Source organism: Dicentrarchus labrax, unplaced genomic scaffold (genome assembly GCF_905237075.1).
Source record: "Dicentrarchus labrax unplaced genomic scaffold, dlabrax2021, whole genome shotgun sequence".
In the NCBI taxonomy this organism is placed as follows: Eukaryota; Metazoa; Chordata; class Actinopteri; family Moronidae; genus Dicentrarchus; species Dicentrarchus labrax.
The window spans coordinates 9,446,366-9,457,593 of NW_026136705.1; the positions used below are offsets into that span (position 1 = coordinate 9,446,366).

At 43.2% G+C, this 11,228-nt stretch overlaps 1 protein-coding gene across 1 annotated transcript; it reads left to right on the forward strand.

The window, feature by feature from the left end:
• The first annotated feature begins 740 nt into the window (after window positions 1–740).
• On the forward strand, window positions 741–10,349 carry ripk4 (receptor-interacting serine-threonine kinase 4). The gene is made up of 8 exons (XM_051400373.1): window positions 741–1,037; window positions 3,593–3,884; window positions 4,707–4,855; window positions 5,187–5,236; window positions 7,050–7,208; window positions 7,446–7,561; window positions 8,211–8,451; window positions 8,578–10,349. The coding sequence occupies exons 1-8, from the start codon at window positions 856–858 to the stop codon at window positions 9,822–9,824; spliced, it is 2,436 nt and encodes an 811-aa protein (XP_051256333.1). The 5' UTR covers window positions 741–855; the 3' UTR covers window positions 9,825–10,349.
• The last annotated feature ends 879 nt before the right edge of the window (window positions 10,350–11,228 follow it).

Here is an 11,228-nt window from a genome sequence, read left to right on the forward strand (position 1 = left end):
CCTATAAAACAGTGACCTGAGATAAGGCTGGTTTAATCTCTACTACCTACTTGTTTTATGATAAGTGAAAAATAAATAATTTACAGTCTCTAGCCAGAGGACGAGGAGGTTCAAGACGTCTTATGTGCAAGAAGTGTCCTTGAGCAACTGAACTAGGATTTTGAAATTGAATGCACGCACCAGCAGGGACAGGTGCATGTGGGGAATTAAATTAAATTAAAAACGGTACAAAACTGCACCGTCGGTTTTGTAGGTTTGTGTGTGCGTATATTCTGTCCCTGGAAAGTTTTACATAAGGACGGTCCATAACTATAAAAGACGAACATGATGGTCCCCTCTGCTGGGTGGATTTGTCCTGAGGAGTCCACACATTCCCAAACATCTGGTCAATATCACATAACCCACCTATTGTTAAGACATATTCCCTCTTCTTACCTCGGGGGGCTTCAGCTGGATAATGGTCTACAGTGGGACAAAGGTGTGTTTATAAAATGACATGATTCCTGGGTTCATGGACTAGAAGATTATCCTCTCCTTTTCATGGCAGAAATAGGAGAAAGCTTGGGACTTTAGGGCATCCAGAAAACAACCAGCTTGGTGCCTTGTGGTCTGTCTTGTTTCCTTAAAGTTTTCCATCTCTTGCCTGTGTTGCAAAACCAGGAAGTGATGTCAGAGCACTAGGCCCAACCCCTCATTTCACCTGAAGAGAGGGAGGGGCCCACTGAGCTTGACAAGGGGAAAAACAAGGAAGAGCTCACAAGCGGGCAGGTCGGTGTGTATGTTCACTTGCCCAGATTGTGCCTTGGAGACGAATAAAGAGGAGTTTACCCAGCTGGTGGGTTTCTCAACACGGATATGGACTTCCCAGATTCTCCACATGGGAATATGGGGCTGTTAAGGACCTTTGATTGCTCTGAGTTTGGCAGCTGGGAGAAAATAGGCTCAGGTGGATTTGGACAAGTATACAAAGTCCGGCACGTACAGTGGAAAACATGGCTGGCTATCAAGTGCCCTCCCTGCCTTCATATGGATGACAAGTAAGTTACAGCTGCTGAGCCACATGGCTTATCTTTGAACTTATGTAGCCCTATATGTAAAATGTCATGAAGTAGTAGTTATAGATTTTAGCTCAACATTCTCCTGTAGAAACATAGTTCAGATATTTCTTTACCTCTGAGTACCAGATGTCTTTACCCAGCTCTTATCTTATAGGTTTACTATTTGATGATCAGACCAAACGGTAGACAGACAGAGGTTTAAATTACATCTGTGCTGGTGAAAACTCATTCAGTGCTTCGGATCCATGAACAGTGAACACCGGGAATTGTGTGTGACTCATTCACTGGCAGTCTGGGGCAAACAGTGCAGCTATAAAGGTGTCTGGGCAGCAAACATAGGCCACGGTTAGATATTTAGACATTGTTAAGTTGTGTTGCAGGGAGCATTGACTTTCTGATTTATCCCCAGAAGTCAAGTAAGTCCACATTGCCCAGGGCCATAGCTGTTTAGTTACACTAACCAGACCCAAACATGAAAGGTTCACTGCTGATTTCCCCAAACAAGTGAAGTTCTCCTCCATTTGCCTCAGGGAGGGGCTGATTTAAATAAATGTACATTTCAATAAGGTTAGCAAAGTGGTCTTTCCCCCCAGGCACTACCAGAGATTACACAACCCTTTTGAATTTGTAACAGTTTGCATAACCATGAATCTTAGCTTTGCTCTGCAGGGATCAGTCAAAAGAAAGAAAAAATGGGCTTTTTACATATTTTCTGGACGCGACAAAAACTGTGTGTATCAACTGCCCTGCTGTGTCTGTGATCGGTGTCAAGTTCTATGTGAGCCTTCACTGAAGGTCGACCCCTTCAGCAGCACAGCAACCCGCCACTGGATGGAAGTTTCCATTCTTCTTGGCTGTGTATACACCCACACATACACACGCACACAAATGTAAATATAACCTCACAAGAACTTTAATTTTTTAATTTGTAGACAAATACGCCATTGCTCATGATCTGATTAAATATTATTATGTGATGTAACAAAATACATTTAGTATTTGAGTTGGCCCTTTCCTTTCTAAATGGCAAGAGATTGAGATTAAGCCCCACACAGTTATCTAAATGTGTATTTCCTCTTTTGATCACTCAACTGACTTCTTTTTTTGTTTGTTTGTTTTTTTGACTGTCTGACATCACATTATGATCTCTCATCTGGCCACGGTCACCAAAACATTAAAAACCGATAACTAACAAACAGGAAGTGTGAATTTCAACATTGCCAAAATAGAGGACTGACATCCTCTCAAAACCTGTGGTGCAACTTAAAGCATTCACTGAACCTGAACCAAAGATGTTATCATTTCCAAACATCTGCAGAGCACATAAACAGTCATTTGACTGCAGCCTTCATTGATCCACACATAACATCCAGCAACAGGGACTCAAAGCCACCTTTGTCTGCGTGGGTTGCGGGCTGCTGCTGTGTGGCACCAACAATAAAGAAGCTGTAAAACCGGTCTTACCTGGCCTCTCTGTTAAAGTAGGGACATTGTTTGGTTCTGAGGAGCTGCTGAAGAGCACTTGGGATTAGATGAAGGATTTAGCAAACAAGCACTTGCCCATTCTCCCATCTCATGTTTTCTTATTCCTGCCTGGCAGATTTGGGGGGCTGTGCCTCCTTCACTTGTACTGATTGTAAAGGAGAATTACAGCCATGCTCCCTCCTATAGAACATGACTCTTTTAGAAACATGATACACTTTGCACATAATAGACTCTTAGGAGTCGTAGGAGTCTCTTCTGTGCATCTGATTTCATTTTATTAACGGTGGAAAAACACAATTCCCAGTGCAGCTCACCTAGTTCTGCCTTTGAGGCACATTCCTATGAATACAAGCATTAGGGATTTATCTTTCTCTCATCTTTGCTCATTAAGACTTGAGGCTTTTTTTCAAGCAACCTTTGCTGGAGATATGAGCACTGAGGTCATGAATGACCTGCACAGTTGTGTTTGAGGTATGTCAGCAGGGCCAGTGTGCTGATAAAGGGGGCTGTGCAAAGGTTGAGCAACAGAGAACAAGAGCTCTGTTTAATGCTCTCCTGATGCATTCCAGGTTGGGCTGGAATGTCCTCAAGGCCTTAAAAGAGCCTCTGGACAGTTAAGAACACAATCCACATACTTGGGATGAACACTGGTAAATTAATTATAGACATCATGCTTTCACAGCCTCTAGGTTAATGCTAGTAAACATTTTGCATAGCTGGGAGCTCAGTAGGAGGATGTGTAATGTGCTGGAATTTGGATTAGGTCAAAAGTTATGCCAGACATTACAGCTCAGTGACATCAGAATCATTAGGTTAATGTTTTATGACATAATAGATTTGATAAATATCTGTGGACCAATGGATATGGAAAGACTGGTTAAAAATAAACTAACCTAAATACCTTGAAAACAATGTTTCATCTCATTTCGGCTGCAGTGTGTTTGCACTTCTTAAAATTGCTTAGTCACTTCAGCTGAACAGCCTGACTCACCAAAGCCATTAAACTGTACCATAAACATAATGTAACATAAAAATGTTTTTAATCACAGGGAGCGCTCAGAGTTGCTTGAGGAGGCTAAGAAGATGGAGGCAGCCAAGTTCCGCTACATCCTGCCTGTGTATGGGATCTGCGAGGACCCCCAGGGCCTCGTCATGGAGTACATGGAGACCGGCTCCCTGGAGACCCTGCTGGCCACCGAGCCACTGCCATGGGAGCTCCGCTTCCGCATCATCCACGAGACGGCGGTGGGGATGAACTTCCTGCACTGTATGAACCCGCCGCTGCTCCACCTGGACCTGAAGCCGGCCAACATCCTGCTGGATGCTCACTATCATGTCAAGGTAGAGAGTTTATTATCATGAAGGGCAACATTAGAATTAGTAACAGAAATGAGATGTTAGATGTATTAGTTAGATGTAAAGATATACATTTTTGGCTGTTTACAAAAAAGGCAAAAAACACCTCATCAGAGAAGCTGCAGTCTGAGGTTTTTCTATGGCTGTAACAACATGTAAAATAATTCATGATTGCAAAAAATAATCATCAATCTTCACATTGAAATGATATATTAATATAGCTCCTATGAATGTTTTTGTTGCTGTAAAACAGATTTGAGATGAAGTCGAATCATAACCGTCTTTCCTACAAAGCTGGGTCGAAGTCACAGTTTTCTGGTTTTTGAAGAAATTTCAGCCGTGAGGTGGTTTGCTGTTCCCTTTCATCAGTTTTAAAATTACAGAACTGCACACGCTTTGGGCAGACAGGTGTCTCTCAGCCTCTGTTCAACCTCTTCACAGCTCAACTGTGCTGAGAGCAATGGGTGGGAACCGTCATTTCTAGAGTTTAATACCTGGATGTAAACACCTCACCCAGGCCTGTCCAGACAGGATTAATTCAGCTCCTGTTAAATCTCCCTCTGTGCGTGTGTGTGTGCATGATAGTGTGGGCGTGCACTCTTCAACACAAACGTGAAGGGCCTCTCCTCTCCTACAGGCTGGGACATGGCTGCGTTGCCCACATCATACCTCTGAGTGCACATAATAAGAGCTTAGCAGCCTGTCACAGTCAGCGGCCAAAGTTAGTCATCAGTGTCACGGTGCTTCATGAGAAAGGCGGCAGGGTTGCTCTGTTTGAGGGCCTTATCTGATGTCTTCTTGTCTCAGATATCTGATTTTGGCCTGGCCCGGTGGAACGGCCTGTCAAGGGCTGATGACATCAGTAGAGATGGCTTCTGCGGCACCATTGCCTACCTGCCACCTGAGAGCATCATTGAAAAGGACAGAGTGTCAGACACCAAGCATGACGTATACAGGTTGGGTTTTTTAAAGTTTGCATGTAGCCTTTTCGTGTGAATGTGGGTCTTTGTTTTGGGATGGGTGTTTGCTGTTTGTCTGCCTTACTTTTGTATGTTCAGTCAAGGTGTGACTCATATCAGTGTAATTCAACGGTAGGATATGGATTTGGTAGCAAGTGAGTTATGCAGTGCTTACATTATAAATACAGTTGAATTACATTTTTAGAGTAGAGTCAACAGTGTCAGTGAAAAGGGCCGAGAACATTTATAAGCACGCTTTCACTGAATTAGTTTCAGCTAGAAAAACTTTTCTTGTACTGACACTGATTTCATTTTACCTCTATTCCAGTTTCTCCATCGTCATCTGGGGGATTCTCACGCAGAAGAAACCCTACCAAGGTGAGATTGATTATGCTTTATTAAATCCATCCCAGCCATGTAAATTCCTAAGCCCCGCCCCTTTTTGGTCTCTGCTCCAATAACAGCTGAGCAGGCTTCAGTCAAAGCCTCGTCAGCGCTCTCCTTTCCTAGCTAGATGCTGTGTGGTTAAATCGTCTATGTTGAAAAGACATCTTAAGTTAGCAAAACTTTAGCAAACTAACGATTGATGTAAATTAGCTAGCTAATTAGTTAACTTTGTTAACTTAATAAATATATATATATATATATATATATATATATATGGCACTTTTACCTTTTAACCATCTTCAAAATTTGGTTCTTTTCCACATTGACAAGTTCAACTGTTATTAGAGCACAGAGCAAAAACGGACGGCAATTAAGAAGGGACAATTATGATAGGTCCGGGCTATAAATATATCGACTTTTAGCGGTTTTACGGCATTATTATATCATATTATTGTTTTACAAAATGTGTTTTTCCAAATGAATGATTTCAAGCAAGATGTAATTAACAAGATCTGTAAGGTTGTACCTAGGCACCCGGGTGCTTTATGCTAAATGCTTACACCATCATGCTAACATGCTCACAATCAGTGTTTACAATGGACGCCGTGCTAGTTTAGGACGTTAGTTCTTAGTTTTGTAGGTATTCTGTCAAACCAAACTACTGGATGGGTTAACATTTTGACTGGATGATAATGAGGAAGAGTTAAGGATTAAAGTTATCACAGTTGACCCTGAGGAGTACATTAATGTCTGCACCAGAAAACAATCCATCCAAAAGCTGTTGAGATATTTCAGTCTGTACCTAGTACTAAATATGTCACTTATTCTACGTTTGCTCTATCATTATAGAAATATTGATATAGAAAATATTAACAAACATATTCTAAACCATAAGCAGATAGTTTCTTATACTTCCTACTTAATAAGCATTTGACCTGGTATCTCATACATTTGGAAAACCATGGATATTTATTTTTATCTCTCCTAATTTCTCATCTGGTTTTAACATTTCCTGGGTGGAACAGGCTTTCTATTTCCAGTAAAGACATATCCTAAGGTGAACAATTCAGGTTCAAGGCGTGTGTGCGTGTGTGTGTGTGTGTACAGGTGTTGTACTGTGTGTGTTTACTCGGTGGATTCCAGAGCAGGCAATTGGACAGGGCTAGACTGGCAAGTAGAGTGTATTTTTTCCCAGGCGTATCAGGTAGCAGTTCACTTCAAGGAATTTGGCTTGTTTTGAAGACCAGTGTCTAGATGAGGGTTTCCAGGTTGGCACTGGCACCGCCTATGTTGATCCAGACATAATTAAAAAGGGAGAAATGGCCTGGTTATCATCCCTTCCCATCTTCCTCCTCCACCTGCGAAGGGTATTAAGGCTACAATAGGAGGTGAAGTACCTGTGATTAAGCTTTGTACCTGTTTGTTCTGAATCACTGAGTGGGCTGATCCCACAGTCAGATAGAAAGAGGCCAGATCAGGAACTGCTGAGAGCTTTTCCATTTTGCTCCCATGGGAAAGAACAGCACACACTCCTTTATTTGAGCACATGGGAAGATGGTGATAAACCGTGCATAAGTGACTATCTATATAGGCACTGGCGCCTTCCAGCACCCTAGATTATGTTGTCTTGTACTGCAGCATGTTGCATACCTTCAAACCATTTGTCCTGCTAAGGAAATCAGATCAGATTTATGTGCTGCACAAATAAGGCACACAACTTTGAAAACATCTTGTGTTTTATTCATGTGTTTGTTTGTATAAAATCTGACTGATTAGTGATGAAAATGAATTGTTTTTTCCCTAGGAGAGAATAATATCCTTCAGATCATGGTGAAGGTGGTGAAGGGGGTGCGTCCAGACCTGGGGGCAGTGCCACGCTGTCGACCTTCAGCCTGTACAGGGTTCCTGAGTCTTATGCAGCGCTGCTGGACCACAAACCCTGATGCCAGACCCAGCTTCCAGGGTAAAGTGTGCTTTTCTGTTACAACAAGCAAATGTCAACCTTTTTGTATCATGATAACAACAAGTAAATCAATATCAAACTCTAGTGATCCTATTCCTTTAACTAGAATCTAAGTGCAGCAGTCAGTTTGTTTTTGTCTCCTGCTTTTAGCGTTGCTTTTCTTCCCTTTTGTTTTCCCTAATATCATCCAGCCATCCGCTATTACTGAAACCTGACCCAGAACTGTTGTCCTTACAGAAATCACATCTGAAGCGGAGGAGCTCTGCTCTAAACCTCAAGAGGAGCCCAAGACGCCGACCTTATCAACGTCAGAGCCAGAGCCCACAACCCCTAACGCACTCACTAGTGGCCAGGTACGACATGACAGCTTCATGTGATTCATAATCATAAGATTTTTAAACATAGTGAGTCATGTGAACATCCGTTTCAAATTTGAATAGAGCAATTAATTTTTTTTAATATAAAAACAACAGTGGTTACCCACTTACATTGTTGCTTTACCTGACTCTTATTCTTCTTTCCAGCTGACTGAATGCATTTTCTATTAATGTGTAACTATGGTCCCAGACAATGGGAGTCTTATCTCTGAAGTACTCCAGACATGATTATGACTTTTTAAAGTCATATGTTGTGTAAATGTTTGATCCTTAACAACTCTTGCATAACAAAATAGGAATGTTGACTGATGGGATTGTGTGCTGCTCTGTCATTTCCGTACTGTTCGCTGTTGTGTACGTGACTGGAAACAAACGACAAACTGTCTGTAGGGACAGAAGAAAAGCTGTTTTGAACTTCATGTCTTCAAGTAATTTTGACTGGATCAGACTAAGAATGAAGACAAGTTCAGCAAATTATCACATTGATAACATTTATTAGGCATTGTACCGGAAGTGGTTTTGGATAAGAGCATCAGCGACATACCTGAATATAACCGTAATGGAATGTATTGTGTGTCAAAGGCCAGCTTGTTTAAATACGCTTATCTGCCATTTTGATTTACAGGTTAAAGACAACAAGCTGGTGCGGCCGAAGTCAGCCATGTTGCCGGAAAAAGATTACAGTCTGTCAGAGCTGTTGAGCCAGGTGGATTCTGGGATCTCTAGGAGCTTTGATCGAGTGAAGGAGGATAGCTGCCACAGCAAAGAGAACACTTGCAAGAGACTATCTGGCATCTCCTCAGCTGATTCAGCCTTCTCCTCCCAAGACTCCATCACATTGTCTTTTGAGAAAGAAAACACATGTGGTAAGAGCTGATTGAAGACCTACGACTGGAGCTAATATTTGTGTAAACCTAAATATACTACATGGATTTTAGATGGTTACTTGTGCTTTTTGCCTCAAACCCATCCTTTTCTTCCTTGCCACCCAGATTCTGCTGAGGTCCAGAGGCGGAAGCTGTGTGAGGCCATCAGGACCAAAGACACTGCCAAGCTGATGAAGATCCTTCAGCCTCAGGATGTAGATCTTCTCCTTGACGGAGGAGGAAGTCTGCTCCACCACGCTATCACCTTGGCCAACGAAGAGGCTGTCAAGTTCCTCCTCCTGAACAACGCCAATCCCAACCTTGCAAATGCCCGTGGCTCCACACCCCTGCACCTGGCCACTGAGAAGCACCTGAAGCCCCTGGCAGAACTTCTGCTTGGTCGGCGCAGCACCAATGTCAATGCCAAGGATGAGGACCAGTACACAGCTTTGCACTGGGCTGCCCAGAATGGGGATGAGGCCATCACCCGCCTGCTGCTGGACCGGGGGGCGGCCATCAATGAGACAGATGGCCAAGGACGCACGCCAGCTCATGTCGCATGCCAGCATGGCCAGGAAAACGTAATCCGGGTGCTGCTGAGCCGTGGTGCTGATGTTCGAGTCAAGGGGAAAGACAACTGGACGGCACTCCATTTGGCCGCCTGGCAAGGGCACCTGGGCATTGTAAAGCTGTTAGTCAAACAGGCTGGCGCCGACGTGGACGGCCAGACGACTGACGGCCGCACACCACTGCATCTGGCATCCCAGAGGGGGCAGTACAGAGTGGCACGGATCCTGATTGAACTAGGAGCAGATGTTCACATGACGTCTGCAGGGTTAAACACACCCCTGCATGTGGCGGCAGAGACGGGTCACACCAGCACGTCTCGCCTCTTGATCAAACACCAGGCAGAAATCCATGCCCAGAACGCCAACGGACTCACTCCTCTCCACCTAGCCTCCCAGCGAGGCCACCTGGCCACAGTCAAGATGTTGATAGAAGAGGGGGCAGACCCCTACAGATCCAACCAGGCCCTTCGCACCCCCTGCCACCTGGCAGCAGAGAACGGACACTGTGAGGTCCTGAAAGAGCTGCTCATTCACTGTCCAGATGGTGGCGCTCTGTCAGACGAGCAGGGGCTGAGCCCGTTACACCTGGCAGTGCAGGGGGGATACTCAAACATCATCACTATGCTGTTGCCACAGGACTGCCAGGACATAGTTACTGAGAGCTCAGTGCAACCAGCTGAACATCCTGCCCCACCGGAGGCTAAGCATCTCCAGAGGAAAGTGGTCATTCTCAAATTGACAGAGCAAAACCACAAAGACTGTCCACAATCCACCAGCTCACAGTGTGCCTCAGCACCCTGCTAACAAGAGCAAAGACACTGCCAAAACTGTACAGAACTGTCCATAATGTTTTTTTTTATATTCCTCTGGTGCCTCAGAGTTAGGGCAAGGGCGGGGGGCATTCCTAATTTAGGAGAGTGTTTTGAACTTAAAAGCCCTTTCAGCACTGTAGGTATTTCCTAATGGTCGTAAAAGCTTTGATGTAAATATGTACACTGTAAATAGAAAGTATAAATACTTGTGTGAATTTAGACTCTGTTTACTTTTTTACTTAACAAGCACATTTTTTTTACTTAACAAGCACATTTTGTGTATATCACAATCATGATTAGGAAACCCGTGACCTTTGGGGACCTTTCACTATACTGTACTGCAGCTGGTATGCCTGTAAGTTATATTTAATAGAGCACAAACGTTGGTCACAAGCCTTGTTAGGTGAATGCTGTAGATCATCGGAGCCATTGCATTTATAAAAACTTTGACCTTCAGTGTTCTGTACCTGTTACATATCAGTGCTGCATCATCCATTAAAAAATTCTAAACCTTTTATTCTGTTTGACCTTGTTGCTTTTTTCACATTTGTAACCAAAAAACTTTGTAAGCAAAGGAAAACTTTCAAGGTGTAGAGCAGATAACTTGTTGAAAGCAAGAAATGTTGAGCTCCTGCAAGACAAAATGAAATAAGAGTCTGTGCTAGTTTCGTAACATTATAACCATGGTAATGAATGTAACTATTGCACCTTTTTAAGGCTAAGATAAAACATTGTATTTTACAAACTATCCACAGAAGAGAAACATGGGCAAAAGCTTATTTACTTCACTATTAAGATTTTAAATTCTGACTTTAATTCAATTCAATTTAGTCACTGAAAATGGGAACAACCCCTTTATTAGCATTGAGACATTTAAAATTTTATGTAACACTGAGAATGAAAACAATAACTGAACCTGTTCTTTTTACTTATATTTTTTATATATTTTATTTTACTGGTTCTCCCAAACAAGTGAAAGTATTTTTTGAAACTCTCATTCAACACCTCATGTTACAGCAGGCTTGTTGGAGAAAGTGTCTTGTTTCTGTCAGTGCGTCTCAGAGACAGTTTGTTCTTGTCACTGCTCCACTTGCACGTGTGCAGTTATTAGCAGCCTTGATGAGTTGGCATGTCTGCATCTGCAGCCTCACCTGTGGCATTATTATTATGTCTCTGCTCCAGACCCCACAGAGCATGCTCAAGTTGGCACAGACCATGGGAACTGCCCCTGAGGGGGATCACATGCTGTAGGATGATGGATGACTGAGAAGGGGCGCTGAGGTTTTACCTGCACTCCTTAGACCACTTCAGCTTTTCATCGCTTGCTAAAACCAACATGCCATCCCTGACGCCTCAAGGGCTCAGCTTTTTGTAATCGGAGAAACTGAGTGCGTGT

Coding starts and splice junctions, on each gene's coding strand:
- ripk4 (XM_051400373.1), top strand. CDS start 856: ATGGACTTCCCAGATTCTCCACATGGGAATATGGGGCTGTTAAGGACC. Junction 4,856..5,186: donor ACCAAGCATGACGTATACAG/GTTGGGTTTTTT, acceptor CCTCTATTCCAG/TTTCTCCATCGTCATCTGGG. Junction 8,452..8,577: donor TGAGAAAGAAAACACATGTG/GTAAGAGCTGAT, acceptor CTTGCCACCCAG/ATTCTGCTGAGGTCCAGAGG.